Raw genomic sequence first — 21,959 nt, forward strand, 5'->3', positions numbered from 1 at the left:
CCCTCTTGGACTTCCCTCCCACCCCCATCCCACCCATCTAAGTCATCACAGAGCTTTGAGGGAATTTAAATGGTTGGCTTCTCCTTTCCAGTCAGGCAGTATTTTGACTCTTGTATGTTAACAGATTGACCTGAGATTTTGTGTCTTTTCATGATTCCAAATTGCAATGCATGCTGGATTGATTTTACTCCTTAAGGGATATGGTCCATAGCTCAGGCTGACCAAATGTGCTTACTTTTCACCGTTCTGCATTATTTCTAAAGGATATTCCATTCTAGGGTGATGAAAGGTACTTGTGTTTGGAAATATGTCCTTTTCTAGGTAACAAACAAACAAAACCACAATAACTATTTTTTATCTAACTTGTGTTAAAAATTAGTGCTATCCCTAGATGGACTCATTTGAGGATATCTAAGGAAAGCTGTTGATATGCTCAGTCAGTCATCATTCATTTATGTATTTATTCAGTCAACAGATGTCCATTGAATGCCTCCATCAACATGCTAGGGACACCCATATATGATGTTTCCCATAAGAGTAAGAACAATTTTGTAAAATCCATGATCATTTTTCCTTATTTATGAGAGACAATTTTCCAGATGGTCTACACTGAATTATGACCATTGCTTTGTTTGTTTCGTTGTTTGCTTGGTTTTGTTTGCTTGTTTCGTTTTTGAAACCGATGACAAAAACTTATATGTAAAGAATCAGTGCTCCTATCTAAACAGACTTGTCTGATGGGAGTGCAGTTCATATACCATTAAACTTAGACAAAAGAGGGAGCAGAGAATGGAGAGGAGAAAGGAGCATTATATAATTATTCACAAAATGAGTCCTAACATTCATTTTTATATACACTAGTTAGTTACCTATTTGAAACTGTATTGTAAATGACCAGCATTGATTCATGAAATTTCCAAAAATCTTAAAAGGAAAATTCCAGAAGATGATCAGAAAAGCACAAAATCCTTAAGAAATGCCTCTTATTAATAAAAGTTTAGTTGTAATAATTAAGGTTTTTTAACCATTATTATTTGTCTGGTTACCAAAGGTGACAGTGCTCGAGATGAAGGAGATATATTAAATCCAAAACACTCCCCTTTTTTGTTCCCTATCCACCACAGACAGACCTGGTTGTGGTCTGTCTCCTCCCTAGAGTGGAAGCTCCATGAAGGCTGGGACTTTCTCTGTATTGTTCATTGTTGTAATATCAGCATCTGGAACAATACATGGCACTTAGAAGATACTCAATATATTATAATTAAATCAAAAAAATGAGCTAATTTGTGCATGTAGCTTTCCTTTTAGGTTTCTTTCCTCCTCCTATTATTACCTCTGCAAGGTAGACATTTGGTATCTCTCTTCTTGATCTTGTAATTCCCTGCAGACTTTAAGAAAATCATTCATAGACCAATTTATACTATTATTTAATACGTTATCACTCTCAGGGGCAGGACTGGCTCCATAATTTGTGGCATACTTTGAAAATTTTTAAGAATGTGTCCCTAGTTCAGAACTTGATAAGGATTCCATGATGGCGATATCAGAGCATTAAACCAAGTGTGGGACCCTTCTAAGCATGGCTGCACGGGTGACATGCTTGCAGGACTGGCCTGTGCACGGGATTGTATTTTGATAGAGGGGTCTGCAGAAGATGGTGTTTAACCCAAAGGATAAGTCACGAATGTGATTACATATTCTATTTTCATGCTGAAACTGGGTTTGATGTTTCATTTTGCTTACAGTAGAGTTGAATACCAGAGTGCAATATAAAGATCTGTAGATCAGAGATTGTGTGATTCAGTTGGTATCAATAAAAATTATTTTTATCCCCACAGAGTAGAAGACTACACTTAAAGCAGTGCTTTAATCTGAAATATAGAGATATTACTGGGGATAGAGTTTGAACAAGCTATAGCATGGAGGAAAATCTTAAACTATATTAATTCTATGAACCATATAGGATTCAGAGGAAATTCCCACAAATTCAGCAAAGTCAAAAAGAAGGAAGCTACTGTTAAGACATAAGTAAATATGTGGGGCCCTTTTAGATTTTGGGTTTTGCTAGTTAGTACTATTTTAGGGAATTTAGAATTGACCAAGTGGTCAGTGGTTTTCTTATGTGTTAAGCATTGTGATTATGTTAAATGTAAGCAATTTTAGGACGACATTTTAAACTTAAAAAAAAATCTGAACCTTTTGTTTTTCATACAAAATCTTACATTGAATCTTAGTTGTTACTGTGTTTTAAGAGACATATATGAAACTTACTAAGATGAGAATGAGGTACCATAAGGCACTTCTGCCTAAGTTTGAAAACTGTTTCTTTAAATGACAGAACTGCATCTCTAGATACGTTTTTGAGTACTTTAAAATTGAAATATAAAATATCTCAGGAAGATAAATCCTAGTTTACAGAATTATTCATATTTTTAAAAGGCAGTGATTTGATTTAAAAAAAAAACTTTGAAGAGAGAGACTACATGCATTTTGGAGTTTTCCTCATGCATCTGACTGAATAATAAAAACTATGATATATGTGATAATAGATTATGTCTTCTTTTCACATTAATTCAACATTAGAAACATTTTTTTTCCTCCTGGTTCTGCAAACATGCAAACTGTTTTATTGTGAGTATTTGTTGTTCTGTCAAGTTAAAATCATGTCCCTTGCAGGTTCTTTTACTGTGTTACTGCTCTGTATCTAGCTGTATGTCTCATGGTGACAGACAGTGGGCCTTGCCCTTAGGGAGCTTACAATCTAAGTTGTCAAATTACTTAGTTGTCAGATGATTTAAAAGTAAGGCACGATGTATAGTGGAATGGATGCTGTACTTAAAGTTTTATCAGACTTCTGTAGGACTCGTGAATGTTTTTGTCAATGTAAGCACAGGAAAATTCCACAGAAAAACAATATTTAAGTTAAATCTTGCTAGAAGGAGCATTATGACAGTGACAGTGAAGGGAGAAAACATTTGGCAAAATATACAGGATGAAGAAAGTCCCAGAAATATTATGGGATTCTTGCTTTTTACTGTAGAATTAATATTAACTGATATTAATACAAGCAAGTTTTATTGGTTTATTTCAATTTTATTATTATCCTTAATGAAGCTATATTTTATGTGGCTAGACTGCAGGTAACTTACATTGTAGTAATTGTAAAGTTCTCAATTAAAAAATTAAATATACTGAAATATTAGTTGTTGCAGTTAATCTTGTAAAATGAAAATCGTTCACATACTTGCTGGAAAATGCATGTAAATTTTAGCCTAAAATTTTGGCAACAGTTAAAATCAACTCTTAAAATATTATTTCTTGTTTCTTATTCGGTTACATAAGTATAATTGTTACAGTAGATTTTTAATTTTCAGAGGGTTGCTGAAAAATATCCCATTGCTTCCTCCAGTATTGTTATGCATAAAGTCCTTTGGTGCTCTTCTGCTTGCATGTATTCCTTTGCATGACCTGAAAACTCGTAGGTTTATAGTAAACTCTGAAGCATCTGCATCATGCCTAGAAAATATAAACAGTGAGCCTGGTGATCTGTGGAATTCCATGGTGAGACATCTGGTAGGCACATATAGCAGAAGACTCAATACAAATTTGATGATTTTTTTTTTCTCCCCTGTTTGAGTACAGGGACATTTCATATAGCAGAAAATGGAGCAAGATTTAGAGGATTAAACCGGAGGCAGCAACATAAGCATAGGTACACAGAGAAGGTAACAAATTGAGAAAATTAGTTGGAAATTTTATCTTTGCTGCTGACTACCTGGCTAGTTACTATAATTATGATAGTTAATTGTCTGTACAAGTATTCACACCTGTGAAATAAAAGTTCTTGATAATAGAGGACTATGGTACACAACTAATAAGAATAGTTGATGAGCATGAGCGCAAAAGACAAATGATTCTTCTTAATTGGATTTGCTTCTTTGCCCTTTTCAAGTTAAGGAGGAGTAGAAACTCATGAAATTTTGCTGATCAGAACTGAAGTTTTATAGAATGACTATAGTGGGTGACAGGTTGTTTTATGTAAGAGGAAGTCATAAGTAAGACTAACACATGTAAGAACTGACAATGAAACTTAAGAGGAAGCTTCCATGTAGTCAAAAGTTATGTAATTGGTTCCTGAGTTACTGGACAAAGAAAAATTCATTTTCTTTCTTGACTTCAAAATTGTGAGGTTCAACCATCACATCCAAATTAATGATGGAGAACAGAGGTCAGCAATTTTTTTCTGTAAAGAGTCTGATAGTAAATATTTTAGTTTTTCAGGCTATATGGTTTCTGTTGCAACTGTTCTGCTCTGCTAATATAGTAGGAAAGCTGCCACAGACAATAAAATGAATGGGTACCGCTTTGTTCCAGTGAAACTTTATTTACAAAAACAAGTGGTGGACCATATTTTCCCATAGGCCATAGTGTGCTAACCTCTAACCTAGACTTCTGAAACCCTGGTAATTAAGAAATAGAATCATAACAAAGCTGAACTCTGTGAACTTACTAGGAAATTAAGTTAAATCCATGTATAACTTATTTGTTTGTACAAACATCAATATATTTTCTAATGATTGAGGCAAAAATCTCAGTTATTCCTTATTTCTCATTTATGTGTATACAGTTGACCCTTGAACAGTGTGGGGGTTAGGGGCACTGACACCTGAGCTGTGAAAAATCCGAGTATATTATAGTCAGACCCTCCATATTCGAGGTTCCACATCCTCATATTCAACCAGCCTGGGATCATGTAGTGCTATAGTACATGTTTATTGAAAATACACACAGTTCAAACCCATGTGGTTTTAGGGTCAACTATATTTTACTGGGCTCCTTGTTAAACATATTGTTCTCTGCTAGGGTGCCCATGTTCTAGAATTATGCTGCAAGGATTCCTGAGATTACTTTGCAATTGCTCGTCTCATTCCTAGCATATAAGATTTTCTGCTACTGTCTCTATTCTGTTTGTGAACTCTTTCACCTATTTTTTAATCTGTTTCTATATACATATATTTAAATTTTGAATGGCTGAGGAAACAATGAAAAAAACCACAATTTTAAAACAGTGAGATTTACTCCGAACTTTAGAGTCTTCCTGGATATGGAGACAGTTTCCTTATTTCAGAATGGATGGCTGACTTTCACACTGGCCTTAGGCAGGACTAATTTCATACAGATTGAATTTACTCTTTAGGTGTTGAAAATTCCTCTCTCTCAGTTGACTCTTGTGTTTATTGGAAGGGGTATTATAACTGTCCCTGATAAGGGCCAGAAAGAATAGTGTTTTAATCAGCGTGTCACTAGGGAAACTATCCCACTAAAAAAAATAGAATTATCTCTTCTACAGCCTTTCCCACTTTCTTTTCCTAGGCATTGAAAATGCCTCTTCACCTATATAGCATTGGAACTGGAACTAAACGTGGCTAGCTGATATCTTTACTGTGGCTCTTAGACCCTTAAATTGCTATTGTGTTTAATGAACTTACCAAAGAAAAAGGAACTGCATAATATTGTTTTTATTGACCATGTATACAGAACATTCCTCAGGAAATATTGGGCTTACAGCATACTTGTAGAGATACCTAATTCCATTTATTTGTGCTTTTTCAGTAAAGGATGGTATTAATGTCAGCCTACATGGCAGGCGTAGTTATAAAATTCATATTTAGGTATATAGAATTTACCAAGAAGAATATTTTATGCTTAACATTGCCTATTAGAAAATAGGTTTTACTCATTATATTAAATGTTTATAAAAATTTAATAATTTGGAATTGTTTCTTCTGCTCATTTATGTTAGCCTTAACATTGTTCTGTGGCTAATGCAGGTTTTCTATATAGGAGACATGTAAACACAACAATCTGGAAGTCTTGGGAGTGGTTAGGGGGCTTGTCTGGAAACTGTTTGAATGAGTAATACAGTTGTTGTTTTTTTTAACATCTTTATTGGAGTATAATTGCATTACAGTGGTGTGTTAGTTTCTGCTTTATAACAAAGTGAATCAGCTATACATATACATATATCCCCATAACTCCTCCCTCTTATGTCTCCCTCCCACCTTCCCTATCCCACCCCTCTAGGTGGTCACAAAGCACCAAGCTGATCTCTCTGTGCTATGTGGCTGCTTCCCACTAGCTATCCATTTTACATTTGGTAGTGTATATATGTCCGTGACACTCTCCCACTTCATCCCAGCTTATCTTTCCCACCCGCCATGTCCTCAAGTCCATTCTCTACATCAGCGTCTTTATTCGTGTCCTGCCCCTAGGTTCTTCAGAACCATTTTTTTTTACAGTTTTTATTCAGATTATATATTGAAAATAATGAAAGAAGGAGGGCAGACAGCAGAAGCAAGAAGAACTACATTCCTGCAGCCTGTGGAACAAAAACCACATTCACAGAAAGGTAGACCAGATGAAAAGGCAGAGGGCTATGTACCAGATGAAGTAACAAGATAAAACCCCAGAAAAAAATCGAAATGAAGTGCAGATAGGCAACCTTCCAGTAAAATAATTCAGAATAATGATAGTGAAGATGATCCAGGACCTCAGAAAAAGAATGGAGTCAAAGATCGAGAAGATGAAAGAAATGTTTAACAAAGACCTAGAAGAATTAAAGAACAAACAAACAGAGATGAACAATACAATAACTGAAATGAAAACTACACTAGAAGGAACCAATAGCAGAATAACTGAGGCAGAAGAACGGATAAGTAACCTGGAAGACAGAATGGTGGAATTCACTGCTGCAGAACAGAATAAAGAAAAAAAATGAAAAGAAATGAAGACAGCTTACAAGACCTCTGGGACAACATTAAGCACAACAACATTCTCATTATAGGAGTGCCAGAAGGAGAAGAGAGAGAGAAAGGACCAGAGAAAATATTTGCAGAGATTATAGTCAAAAACTTCCCTGACATGGGAAAGGAAATAGCCACCCAAGTCCAGGAAGCGCAGCAAGTCCCATACAGGATAAACCCAAGGAGAAACATGCCAAGACACATAGTAATCAAATTGGCAAAAATTAAAGACAAAGAAAAATTATTGAAAGCAGCAAGGGAAAAATGACAAATAACATACAAGGGAACTCCTATAAGGTTAACAGCTGATTTCTCAGCAGAAACTCTACAAGCCAGAAGGGAGTGGCATGATATACTTAAAGTGATGAAAAGGAAGAACTTACAACCAAGATTACTCTACCCGGCAAGGATCTCATTCAGATTCGATGGAGAAATCAAAAGCTTTACAAACAGACGAAAGCTAAGAGAATTCAGCACCACCAAACCAGCTCTACAACAAATGCTCAAGGAACTTCTCTAAGTGGGAAACACAAGAGAAGAAAAGGACCTACAAAAACAAACCCAAAACAAATAAGAAAATGGTCATAGGAACATACATATCGATAATTACCTTAAACGTGAATGGATTAAATGATCCAACCAAAAGACACAGGCTTGCTGAATGGATACAAAAACAAGAACCATACATATGCTGTCTACAAGAGATCCATTTCAGACCTAGGGACACATACAGACTGAAAGTGAGGGGATGGAAAATGATATTCCATGTAAATGGAAATCAAAAGAAAGCTGGAGTAGCTATACTCATATCAGATAAAATAGACTTTAAAATAAAGAATGTTACAAGAGACAAGGAAGGACACTACATAATGAACAAGGGATCAATCCAAGCAGAAGACATAACAATTATATATGCATGCAACAAAGGAGTACCTCAATACATAAGGCAACTGCTAACAGCTGTAAAAGAGGAAATTGACAGTAACACAATAATAGTGGGGGACTTTAACACCTCACTTACACCAACGGACAGATCATCCAAAATGAAAATAGGGAAACACAAGCTTTAAATGCCACAATAGACCAGATAGATTTCATTGATATTTATAGGACATTCCATCCAAAAACAGCAGATTACACTTGCTTCTCAAGTGTGCACAGAACATTCTCCAGGATAGATCACATCTTGGCTCACAAATCAAGCCTCAATAAATTTAAGGAAATTGAAATCATATCAAGCATCTTTTCTGAACACAACGCTATGAGATTAGAAGTGAATTACAGGGGAAAAAACATAAAAATCACAAACACATGGAGGCTAAACACTACGTTACTAAATAACCAAGAGATCACTGAAGAAATCAAAGAGGAAATCAAAATATACCTAGAAACAAATGACAATGCAAACATGACAATCCAAAACCTATGGGATGCAGCAAAAGCAATTCTAAGAGGGAACTTTATAGCTATACAAGCCTACCTCAAGAAACAAGAAAAATCTCAAATAAACACTCTAACCTTACACCTGAAGGAACTAGAGAAACAAGAACAAACAAAACCCAAAGTTAGCAGAAGGAAAGAAATCATAAAGATCAGGGCAGAAATAAATGAAATAGAAACAAAGAAAACAGTAGCAGAGATCAAAAACTAAAAGCTTGTTCTTTGAGAAGATAAACAAAATTGATAAACCATTGGCAAGTCTCATCAAGAAAAAGAGGGAGAGGACTCAAATCAATAAAATTAGAAATGAAAAAAGAAGTTACAACAGACACAGCAGAAATACAAAGCATCCTAATACACTACTACCAGCAACTCTATGCCAAAAATGGACAACCTGGAAGACATGGACAAATTCTGAGAAAGGTGTAACCTTCCAAGACTGAACCAGGAAGAAATAGAAAATATGAACAGACCAATCACAAGTAATGAAATTGGAACTGTGCTTAAAAATCTTCCAACAGGGCTTCCCTGGTGGCACAGTGGTTGGGAGTCTGCCTGCCGATGTGGGGGGGCGTGGGTTCGTGCCCCGGTCTGGGAGGATCCCGCATGCCGCGGAGCAGCTGGGCCCGTGAGTCGTGGCCCCTGGGCCTGCGCGACCAGAGCCTGTGCTCTGCGGCGGGAGAGGCCACAGCAGTGAGAGGCCCATGTACCGCAAAAAAAAAAAAAAAAAAAAAAAAAAAAAATTTTCCAACAAACAAAAGTCCAGGACCAGATATCTTCACCGGCGAATCCTATCAAACATTTAGAGAAGAGCTAACACCCATCTTTCTCAAACTCTTCCAAAAAATTGTGGAGGGGGCTTCCCTGGTGGCGCAGTGGTTGAGAGTCTGCCTGCCAATGCAGGGGACACGGGTTCATGTTCTGTTCCAGGAAGATCCCACATGCCGCGGAGTGGCTAGGCCCGTGAGCCATGGCCACTGAGCCTGTGCATCTGGAGCCTGTGCTCTGCAACAGGAGAGGCCACAACAGTGAGAGGCCCGCACACCAAAAAAAAAAAAAATTGCGGATGAAGGAACACTCCAAAACTCATTCTATGAGGCCACCATCACCCTGATACCAAGACCAGACAAAGATACTACAAAAAAAGAAAATTACAGACCAATATCACTGATGAATATAGATGCAAAAATCTTCAACAAAATACTAGCAAACATAATTCAACAACATATTAAAAGGATCATACACCATGATCAAGTGGGATTTATCCCAGGGATGCAAGGATTCTTCAGTATATGCAAATCAATCAATGTGATACACCATATTAACAAATTGAAGAATAAAAACCATATGATCATCTCAATAGATTCAGAAAAATCTTTTGACAAAATTCAACACCCATTTATGATAAAAACTCTCCAGAAAGTGGGCATAGAGGGAACCTACCTCAACATAATAAAGGCCATATACAACAAACCCACAGCAAACATCATTCTCAATGGTGAAAAATGGAAAGCATTTCCTCTAAGATCTGGAACAAGACAAGGATGTCCACTCTCACCGCTGTTATTCAACATAGTTTTCGAAGTCCTAGCCACGGCAATCAGAGAAGAAAAAGAAATAAAAGGAGCACAAATTGGAAAAGAAGAAGTAAAACTGTCACTGTTTGCAGATGACATGATACTATACATAGAGATCCTAAAGATGCCACCAGAAAACTACTAGAGCTAATCAGTAAATTTGGTGAAGTAGAAGGATACAAAATTAATGCACAGAAATCTCTTGCATTCCTATACACTAATGATGAAAAATCTGAAAGAGAAATTAAGGAAACACTCCCATTTACCATGGCAACAAAAAGAATAAAATACCTAGGAATAAACCTTCCTAGGGAGACAAAAGACCTGTATGCAAAAAACTATAAGACACCGATGAAAGAAATTAAAGATGATACAAATAGATGGAGAGATATACCATGTTCTTGTATTGGAAATCAATATTGTGAAAATGACTATACTACCCAAAGCAATCTACAGATTCAGTGCAATCCCTATCAAATTACCGTGGCATTTTTTACAGAACTAGAACAAAAAATCTTAAAATTTGTATGGCAACACAAAAGACCCCGAATAGCCAAAGCAGTCTTGAGGGAAAAAAACAGAGCTGCAGAAATCAGACTCCCTGACTTCAGACTATACTACAAAGCTGCAGTAATCAAGACAATATGGTACTAGCACAAAAGCAGAAACCTAGATCAATGGAACGAGATAGAAAGCCCAGAGGTAAACCCACACACCTATGGTCAACTAATCTATGACCAAGGAGACAAGGGTATACACTGGGGAAAAGACAATCTCTTCAACAAGTGGTGCTGGGAAAACTGGACAGCTACATGTAAAAGAATGAAATTAGAACACTCCCTAACACCATACACAAAAATAAACTCAAAATGGATTAGAGACCTAAATGTAAGACCGGACACTATAAAACTCTTAGAGGAAAACATAGGCAGAACACTCTTTGACATAAATCACAGCAAGATCTTTTTCAATCCACCTCATAGAGTAATGGAAATAAAAACAAAAATAAACAAATGGGACCTAATGAAACTTAAAAGCTTTTGCACAGCAAAGGAAACCATAAATAAGACCAAAAGACAACCCTCAGGATGGGAGAAGATATTTGCAAATGAAGCAAGTGACAAAGATTTAATCTCCAAAATTTACAAGCAGCTCATGCAGCTCAATATCAAAAAAACAACCCAATCCAAAACTGGGCAGAAGACCTAAATAGACATTTCTCCAAAGAAGACATACAGATGGCCAAGAAGCACATGAAAAGCTGCTCAACATCACTAATTATTAGAGAAATGTAAATCAAAACTACAATGAGGTATTACCTCACACCAGTTAGAATGGTCTTCATCAGAAAATCTGCAAACAACAAATGCTGGAGAGGGTGTGGAGGAAAGGGAGCCCTCTTGCACTGTTGGTGGGAATGTAAACTGATACAGCCACTTTGGAGAACAGTATGGAGGTTCCTTAAAAAATAAAAATAGAATTACCATATGATCCAGCAGTCCCACTACTGGGCATATACCCAGAGAAAACCACAATTCAAAAAGATACATGCACTCCAATGTTCATTGCAGCACTCTTTACAACAGCCAGGTCATGGAAGCAACCTAAATGCCCATCGACAGACGAATGGATAAAGAAGTTGTGGTACATATATACAATGGAATATTACTCAGCCATAAAAAGGAACGAAATTGGGTCATTTGTTGAGAGGGGGATGGATCTGTAGCCTGTCATACAGAGTGAAGTAAGTCAGAAAAAGAAAAACAAATATCTTGTATTAATGCATATATGTGGAACCTAGAAAAATGGTACAGATGAACCGGTTTGCAGGGCAGAAATTGAGACACAGATGTAGAGAACAAATGTATGGACACCAAGGGGGGGAAGCCGCGGGGGGATGAGGGGTGGTGGTGTGATGAATTGGGCGATTGGGATTGACATGTATACACTGATGTGTATAAAATTGATCACTAATTAGAACGTGCTGTATTAAAAAATAAAATTCAAAAAAAAAAAGAACGGCCAAAAAATATATATTATGAACGAAAAGTAGCAGAGTTTTCTAAAAATGGTTATACTCACACTAAATTAAGTTTGAGAAAATGTCAGTTGTCCACATCAGATATTATTGTTTGTATTATTATTGTTTTTATCATTTAGCCTCAGGTAGCATTGATGAAGACTGTTTGGAGCTAAAGTCTAGTGTCCTATTGATATCAATCATTCAAACAGTCAAAAATCCATGCTTGAATATTTTCAGAATAAAGATACCTCCAGAAGGCTTACCAAATGCTCCATTAGAATATGCTAAATGACCTTGGAGAGAAATTGCTAAAATTACACAAAATAAAGGTATGTTAAATCAAATGAGAGCAGTTTACAGAGACTTCCTAAAACGTCTAAGGTTTTCTTAATAAAAATAGGAAACCGGGCTTCCCTGGTGGCGCAGTGGTTGAGTCCGCCTGCCGATGCAGGGGACGCGGGTTCGTGCCCCGGTCCGGGAGGATCACACGTGCCGCGGAGCGGCTGGCCCCGTGGGCCGTGGCCGCTGGGCCTGCGCGTCCGGAGCCTGTGCTCCGCAACGGGAGAGACCATAGCAGTGAGAGAGATGAACACAGTATTTACAGCTTACGTCACTGGTATTTTTTTCCTTCCATCTGGTATATCTGACCTTTATTTCACAAGCCCTCAGCCTTAAATAATCTGTTCTTAGCGGAGGAAGATTGCGGTTGAAAATTTAAATTTGAGAGGCAAGGGTTAACTGACAATTCAAGTCGGAATAATGCCAAGTGTTCCAATATGGTAAAGAGAAATTAGGTAGAGCTGTCTTCCACAATTCTGGGATTAACTCATGAAACGTAGTGCACGTTCAACCTCCCAAAATATTTATTAAACAACCACTATAGGAAAGGGACTATAGGAAGAAATAAAAATGTATAGGGTCTAGTTCATGGATTTTATATCCCATACACTTGAAAATTTTTATTAACAGATAAAGTCAAGTATTTGCTTTATAAACTATCAGAGTGATATAGAAGCATACAAGATGAAATTATTGAATCTATTCAGCAAGAGTTCCATAGAGCAGGCGGCATCTGAGCTGGATTAAGAATGGGGATTATTTGGCACTAGATCTTAGGAGGAAATGAATTAATTAGATCTCCTTCACACAGTCAAGAATGACCATGGAATTTTATCAGGGTAGCAGCATAATCAGATTGGTGTCAGGAGGGCCTATTCATTGGGTGAATCTGCAGTGTTCCAAAAAGAGACAGAGGAAAGACCGTGGAGAAATAGAAGAGAGTTTCAGAAGACATTTCAGAAGCTTCGCAATCAATCAGTTGGGCAAAGAAAACTTTTCCTCTGTTTTCCCAACATTGTAGACTACCTTTGCATTGTGAGGAGGTGTTCAGTGAGTCCGTTAGTGATAATGTGAGAGAGGAGGCAGAAAATTTTTATTAGGAAGTAAATTAAGGCCATGGAGATATGTATTACTTTATGGATGTGTCAGGTTAGAGAGGGAAAGATACAGAAGGCTTAGCTGGTAGAAGAAGCATGAGACTCGCTCATAAACTACATCTGAGAAGTCAGGTAACCTCTTTACATCTTAGTTCCTTTTCTCTCCACCACGGCTTTAGGTTACTTTTAAGAAAGAGTTTGAGGATATAGAGTGGAAAAAAAGGAATATAAGAAAAAAAGAGTTTGCCCATTAGAGTGTGTGTGTGGTGGTCAGGTTGGGGGGCAGACTATTTATTCAGCTGAAGAGGTTGATAGGAATCAGATGAAGTGCTGAGGGACACTCACAACCTCTGTTAAGGGGCAGTTAAGTCAGTGACCAGTGCTCTCAAGTCAAGTGGGACAGTGCGTGATTGACATCAGGCAGCTTAGTGTGTGCAGAGCCCTGGACTTGGGTCCAGGCCCAAATTTACCACTTAATAGCATTGCAACCTTATGTCTGGCTGGACCCCAAAACTTTCCGTCTGTAGAATAAAGGGATCAGCTGGGTAACTGATTTCTAAATGGTGTTCCAATCGCACCTAGAGATTTTTAAAAACTATTCTCAGGGTCTACTGAACTGTGCAGGGAAGGGAAGTAACCAGATGAGAATTTTACCCTTTTTTATTTCCCTTGCCATTTCACATAGAACAAAATATATCTCTCTTTTATATATAGAACTTCTATCTACGATTAAATTTGGACAGGGGATTCTGACTTAAGTTCACAAACACATACATGTGCATACAGTATTAAAAACATGTAGTTGAAAGCCATTTGCTTAGATGAGTTCTTCCAGTCCTCCCAAAGTATGTTACACTTCTATGATTCTAAAATGTTATACTTCAGAATATGGTAATGCCACATTTTGAGGAATGTTAAGTCTGAATGAGGGACTTAAGGAAAGGTTTGAGAGGACAGATTGGTTTGGGATTAGGTGTACTTGAAAGGTGGTAAGACATTCTCAAGTTTCTGGTGACCAATTAGAAAGTAGGGTTTGGGCTAAGGCTCAGACTTCCTGGCCTGGTGATGACACGATTTTGGGGAAGATCATTCACAAGGAAATTCCAGCCAGAATCATTTATGTGGATGACCAGTGTCTCGCTTTCCATGACATTTCCCCTCAAGCACCAACACATTTTCTGGTGATACCCAAGAAACATATATCCCAGATTTCTGCAGCAGAAGATAATGGTGAAAGTCTTCTTGGACATTTAATGATTGTTGGCAAGAAATGTGCTGCTGATCTAGGCCTGAAGAAGGGTTATCAAATGGTGGTGAATGAAGGTTCAGATTGGGGACAGTCTGTCTACCGTGTTCATCTCCATGTTCTTGGAGGTCGGCAGATGAATTGGCCTCCTGGTAAAGCATGTTGTAGGGATAATTTTCCCTTCTCTATTCAGTGATCAAGTTTGCAAGTTCCAATATGCTAAACAATACTTTTATTTTTTTGCCTGTGTATGGAGAGATTGCAGAAATAATTTAAAAAACCCATACATAATAAAAGATTGTTGTATGGTCCCCCTCTCCCCAAAAAAGTAGGGTTTAATAATTGAGAGAAAGGTCAGAAGTAGAACATGGACTTCACAGGTAGTTGCCTTAATTAGAAGTGGATGAGCTTATCCAAGAAGAGAGTATGAAGCAAAAACAAACAAAATGTCCAAGGACATGGTGGAAAAAGCAGAAACCATGAAGAAAATGGAAAAAAAGTGGTCAGTGGAAACCAAATGAAAGAGGGGAATATCCAGTGGAAAACTTCGTGTATTTACAGCATCTTTAGAGCCTTCAATACCTTTTTATCAGCATGTGAAGATTATATTTGTTTCAAGTACTTTAATATTGATGCATGGGATTTGATAGTGGAAGTGAGCGCTTATATTTCTTCAAGTGAAAAGATTGGAAATTGAAGGAGGGAAGGTGGGTGGGAAGGAGAGAGAGAATGAGAGAAAGAGATTTACAGACAGTAACAATTACACTAATTCTCTTTTCAATTAGATCATTTACAGAAGTGAGAAGAATATTGGAAACATTTTTAGTTGGCCTTGTCAGGAAGTTATAAGTTGTTTTGAGAAGCATAAATTATATCAATATTTCTACTGCTTATTTTTGGGGAGAGCATAAATGCAAAGATTGCCTGCATTAAATTCTCTATTTTCTGTAGTAGTTGAATAAACATTAATCATGTTTTTACATTGCATTTTCTCATAAAACTGAATCTATCTAATTATGAAAATAACATCGGATTTATGATTTTCCTCCAATTATCATCTTAAAATATCCAGCACTTTCTTCCCCAAATATCAGAACCAAGATTTTACCTTACAAGCCATAGTTTAACAGTGGTTAATTAGCTGTTGTCTAATTACTGTGTCATGTGTTGAGGATTTCCTTCACTTGGCAAAATTAAACACTTTTTGAAATTCCCAGATTACATTGAGATAAGAGCAGGTCAATGAGAAATAGGAAAGAATGCCCAATTTGTGTTTCCTATACCCTTCATCCACTTATAAATGCAAGCAATGGGGACATGGAAACTATATGAATTTTAAATGACTGAATAGAGATTCTTCTAATCCAGAGAACTGAACACAATTAGTTAGTTCCATAATTTGCACTTAATATTATAATAACTAGCAATAACTTACACAAGTTAAAGAAAGAATTATGAAAATTATATTCATTAACTGATGAAGAATAAATGTCTCCATCAAACTCATAGTTGAGAATGGATGTAAATCAGGGTATATTATTTAAAGCTACAATACCAGGACTGACTCTGTGTCTCTTGACTAGAGGAGAAGATAGAGATGTGGGGAGTGGTATTAGATTCACTACTGATATGATTATGATAACACTTGGAATTTTTATGTCATTTTTAGATGATACTACCAAGCTACCATTATCAATTGAAGAACAGAGAAATAAACAGAAGTAGCCATAGAGACTAGATCCATAGACTAACAGTTTGATCACCGTTTTGGTCTATGTGATAGCAAAAGATCTAGAATCCTAGATTTCTGGCATTAGATAAAACAATTATTATAGTGATATAATTTGTTTGTAGTGACTAGGTTTCATTTTACAGTTTGGAATGTCTTAAAGCTATTTCTTACAATAGCTCCAAAATAGAAGTTAGAACTACCATTAGTGCAAAGGACTTTCCCCTGAAAATCTGCTTACAAATGAATTCATTTTAATATATAAAAAGAGCCTCATTAGTTTTTACAGTCTTAATTTTTCATCCTTCATTGTGTGATATCAGTGAGCTTAGCAAAGAGATTAAATAAATTTAGAAAATCATTACAATTAGGATTTTGATGGCACAATTTGAGGATATTTATGAATTCTGAATATTTATTTTTAAATAAAAACAAAAGATTATTGGGGCAGGTTCCCATATACCTATTTTGTAAAACATTTTAAAAAGATTTCTAAATGTCTCAGTTATTGGCATCGTTTTTAAATACTGAGGACGTTTATAGATTACCTAGTACCTTCCATTTATAGAGAGGAAAATGGGATCCCAAAGCTTAGGTACTTGTTCACTTCCTATAGCCATAACCTGATTCAAGTTTACAATCTCAGATTCCAAATTCAGTATAAGCTTGCAGCATCTTACATTAAGTGGGTATGTCCCTTTACTATCGCAGGTGATTCTGATATTCGGTTATGGCCTTTGACAAGGGCCTTGCATCAAAAGATCACTGTAGGCAGGTATTAAAATATTCTAAAAGGAATTCAGGTAATATTCTAGTTCGTTCCTGTGACTATGTGTTGGGTTGATAGTGGGGCACAACACTTCCCTACTCTGAGAACACCGCTTCAAAGAGTGTTAGGATGTCAGGTCCCATTTGCTCATCTCATATTCCTCTCACTAAAATGGGGCATGGCCTTACCCTGTTCTAACCTAGGTGCATAGATTGAGCAATATTCATTTCAACAAAGGAGACCACTTTCAGCGTTATGCTAGGTTAAAAATTCTCTAGGGCAACTCAACATGATACTTGTCTTGTTCTAGCTTCCTGAGAAGAGTGGACCCAGAGTTTGTGTCTTTAAAATGCTGCCTAACCACATCTAGGGCTGTGTACTCCTGAGTGGCATGAATTACATATTAAAGTAACCCTAGTCTATACATTAAAACTTGCAGCACGCAAGTGCAGATCACATTGTCTATGGTGAAGTATTTTTGTTAACTTTTATAGCAACGTAACAAAAACATAGAAAAATGCATGAATTGTAAGCATAAAGCTTAAATAGTTTACACACGTATATAGCCACACCCAGTTTAAGAAGCAAAGCATTAGCATATGCTGAAGCATTTCAAAGTGTTAAACATAGGTCAATTCTGACTGCAAAACCCAGGTTCTTTACACAAAACACACAGCTTCTCAATGGAACAAGCACACATAATGAGATTTCAGACTCCAGGGATAAACTTTGAGAAATGTAAATATTTTTGTTGAGTGAATCCATTTCAGAAAACCCAAATCATGGCATGTCTGCCTTCTTACCTCTCTGACTAAGGAATTGGAGCCTGGGTGGTCCTGTTGGGTGAAAGTCAGCCTAAGAGACAGCCTAGGCTCAGAACTGAAAGCTTCAGATAAGGAGACAAGACAATAGTTTGCAGGGGAAGGGAAGAACTGAGGATGCCAGATTCCTCTGAGTACATAAATAAATCAGGTAAATACATCAGAATTTCCCAAATCTTAGGGATGTTCTACCATAATAATGATGAGATTAAAAAAGATGTGAAATTAAAAGCATATCATTGCACTTTAAAAAAAGGTTCTATGCACAGTATGAAATATATTGGTAATTTAAATACACGAAGTAGAAATAATAAAATGACAAGGAGTTCAAATGTCTGCACTCCAAAATGCACTTAGTATGAATGAAACATAAGTAATCCCCTTTCACCAAGACTATCTAAATAATACTTGTAAACAAAATGTATTTAGTTGACATTTAAACGGAAATATCCTTGCTTAGGAATAAAATGGAATGTAAAACTATATTAATAAAATGGTACTAAACTCTATTCACACACTTATTAGCTTACAATGAGTTATATATCATTCCAATCAATGATGTTATATGAGTTTTTATGTGATTTTAAAATTAGGCCCATATTTTTACTGTAGCATTCTATACTTCTACAGACTGGCAGAATGAATCATAGAATACAATCATGCATTTGTAGAATATTTGTTAATAAAGTGTCCATGTGTTATAAGAAAACGCTTCTCCTATGTTTTAACTGACCAGTTCTCTGCTAATGGATCTGTTAATTAAACCTCATTTGCTCTAAAGAACATGTGGTCCTAATCTGTTGATGGAACATTGTGTTCACTGGTTGTTTCACTTTGCTCTTGACAAAGCATGAAAGAGCCAGCTTCATTTTATGTCAAAATGTTTATTAAAATGGTGATAGTGTCTATTTCCACAGGATAAGGCATATTCAGTAGTACATAATCAGTGATATAATTAGGGAATTTGTAAACCACAGGCATTGTTCAGAGTGATCATGTATAAAAGGCCAAACAATGTCAGATGGATTCTACAAGGAGACAAATGGCCTTTTTATTATAGAAGTAAATTGATTTTTCTAGCCATTAGGCACTGAAGAGTTTATCACTGTGAGCAACAGTTGCTCTAGAATAGCGGTCCCCAACATTTTTGGCACCAGGGACAGGTTTCGTGGAAGACAGTTACTCCACAGACTGGGCATGGTGTGTGGAGGAGGGGGCCAGATGGTTCAGGTGGTAATGTGAGCGATGGGGGGCAGCAGATGAAGCTTCGCTGGCCCGCCCACCGCTCACCTCCTGCTGTGCAGCCCAGTTCCCCAACAGGCCACGGACCAATACCGGTCCACGACTCAGGGATTGGGGACCCCTGCTCTAGAAAATAAGATAAATTGTGGATTTCTTTAAAGCATCTTTCTTTTGCTGTGCTTTCATTGCACTTTTGATATATAATTTATAGCTTATTCTTTTAATTTAGAATTCCTTCACCCACAGGAAAGCAATCACATAATTAACATGATCAGATAGTTCCTTTTTACTTATTGGTTCCCAGTTTTCATGGCAAGACCCTGACCTTTGTGAAAATGTACAACAATGACATTTTGTCTTCTTCATAAGAGAGAGATAGATATATGGAGGAATGTCCAAACCTCATTACTTCATAGGAATAGAATGGGCGCTAAGATATCTGTATTTTTTTTTTAACATCTTTATTGGAGTATAATTGCTTTACAATGGTGTGTTAGTTTCTGCTTTATAACAAAGTGAATCAGTTATACATATACATATGTTCCCATATCTCTTCCCTCTTGCGTCTCCCTCCCTCCCACCCTCCCTATCCCACCCCTCTAGGTGGGCACAGAGCACCGAGCTGATCTCCCTGTGCTATGCGGCTGCTTCCCACTAGCTATCTATTTTACGTTTTTTAGTGTATATATGTCCATGCCACTCTCTCGCTTTGTCACAGCTTACCCTTCCCCCTCCCCATATCCTCAAGTCCATTCTCCAGTAGGTCTGTGTCTTTATTCCCGTCTTACCCCTAGGTTCTTCATGACATTTTTTTTTTCTTAGATTCCATAAATATGTGTTAGCATACGGTATTTGTCTTTCTCTTTCTGACTTACTTCACTCTGTATGACAGACTCTAGGTCCATCCACCTCACTACAAATAACTCAATTTCTTTTCTTTTTGTGGCTGAGTAATATTCCATTGTATATATGTGCCACATCTTCTTTATCCATTCATCTGATGATGGACACTTAGGTTGCTTCCATCTCCTGGCTATTGTAAATACAGTTGCAAGGACAGCCTCTTCAATAAGTGGTGCTGGGAAAACTGGACAGGTACATGTAAAAGTATGAGATTACAACACTCCCTAATACCATACACAAAAATAAGGTCAAAATGAATTAAAGACCTAAAGGAAGACCAGACACTATCAAACTCTTAGAGGAAAACATAGGCAGAACACTCTATGACATAAATCACAGCAAGATCCTTTTTGACCCGCCTCCCAGAGAAATGGAAATAAAAACAAAAATAAGCAAATGGGACCTAATGAAACCTCAAAGCTTTTGCACAGCAAAGGAAACCATAAACAAGACCAAAAGACAACCCTCAGAATGGGAGAAAATATTTGCAAATGAAGCAACTGACAAAGGATGTCTGTATTATGTGCCATTTTATAATACAGTCCAAACACACAGTTCAAATTATTATATCTAATGGCAGAAATCTGCACCGTCTTTCCTTGGATGGCTTTGGGGGTTGCCTCTGACTACTCAGATTAAAAAGGTTCACTCCTGTCCTCTCCAAAATATTATCTTCTTCAAATAGTGTCCTCATCTGAAATGAATGCATATTTCCAAGACAGCTGACAATGGTAATGATATATATATAAAATTTATAAAATACTTTGTTGACCCTATGTGTACCCATGTTCAGTACTTGAGACATCACAGGTATGAATAAAACAAAATATTTGCCCTCAATATAGAAATATATGCAGAACAATAAAATACAGTCATTGATATCACCATAATAAAAGGCATTGAGGAGAAAATATAATAACTAACATATATTGAGTGTTTACTGTATGAGAGACCTTGTGTTCAAGATTTTATGTGTATTATACTGCTTAATTCTAAAAAAAGAAAATTTAAGTAGGTAATATTATGTTCACTTTACTTAAACTGAGAGATACTGGTTAGATAACTTTCCTGAGGTCATGCAGCTAATAGGTGGTAGAGCTAAGATCTGAATCTAGGCTGCCAGACCTGAGCCTCGCTCTTTACAAGTATATTACACAACTTGAAATACTTTACACTTCAGAGGATGCTCTAATGTGCATTATGCCATTTTATCTTTAAATTCTCCTTTTCCTCAGCCTTATTTGCTGATGAGAAAACAGATTAAGACAATCCAAGATTGCACAGCTAGTAAGTGGTTAGGCCCTGTGTCCAAGTCCACTTTCTAATCTTGTACACTTACAACTCTTCCAGACTATACATGTCAATTAAAAAAGGCCTTCTGATTTAAAAATGATTGTGAGCAGTTATCAGTTACTGAGAATTCTCCCTATTTATCAGCTTCCATAATGCATACTGAAAGTTTTAAATGTAGTTAAAGGTCTAATTTATCTCTCTTGCCCCCAGTCTTAAGCATATTTACCTATTTGAGGGGCTCAAAAATGTGTATTAAGATGAATCGGTAATAGCTCCAGCCTAGGACATAAGTTTTCATACATGTAGTTCTGCTTTTGTTACTCCCATAATGTTAATTTAAGGGATAGTGCATTTATACACGCATTTAAATATATTTGGATAAATCATGGCACCATTTTCAAGAGTGAGTAGGCAAGAACACAAATGTGTAATGGAATATCAGAATTCCAGGAATTTGGGAATCTCTGGGCTAACTTTTAAGCTATAGGACTCTTTCCTGTTTGTTACCTTCAGTTTGTATAATACATGTATAGAATGTGGTATTCAACTTTTCAAGTTTAAAATCTTAATCAATTGTTTATACCCAATTGACTATAGTTTTCCACCTTTACTCTGCATTATTGAAAAAAATATATACCAAACATGAAATGGAACTTGATTAACAGTAGAGAGTTAAG

At 36.7% G+C, this 21,959-nt stretch overlaps 2 protein-coding genes across 4 annotated transcripts in view; both read left to right on the top strand.

The window, feature by feature from the left end:
• MDGA2 (MAM domain containing glycosylphosphatidylinositol anchor 2) overlaps window positions 1-21,959 on the top strand; it is a 310,614-nt gene that overhangs the window by 78,426 nt on the left and 210,229 nt on the right. The window lies entirely within an intron of this gene.
• Window positions 2,811-16,250, top strand: LOC307181844 (adenosine 5'-monophosphoramidase HINT1-like; the record flags this gene model as incomplete). The annotated part of the gene is made up of 4 exons (XM_079912746.1): window positions 2,811-2,883; window positions 3,643-3,725; window positions 14,266-14,677; window positions 16,195-16,250. 4 exons carry the CDS (start codon window positions 2,811-2,813, stop codon window positions 16,248-16,250), a joined length of 624 nt encoding a protein of 207 aa, XP_079768872.1.

The sequence above is a fragment of the Stenella coeruleoalba genome, assembly GCF_951394435.1.
Source record: "Stenella coeruleoalba genome assembly, chromosome: 2".
NCBI lineage: Eukaryota > Metazoa > Chordata > Mammalia > Artiodactyla > Delphinidae > Stenella > Stenella coeruleoalba.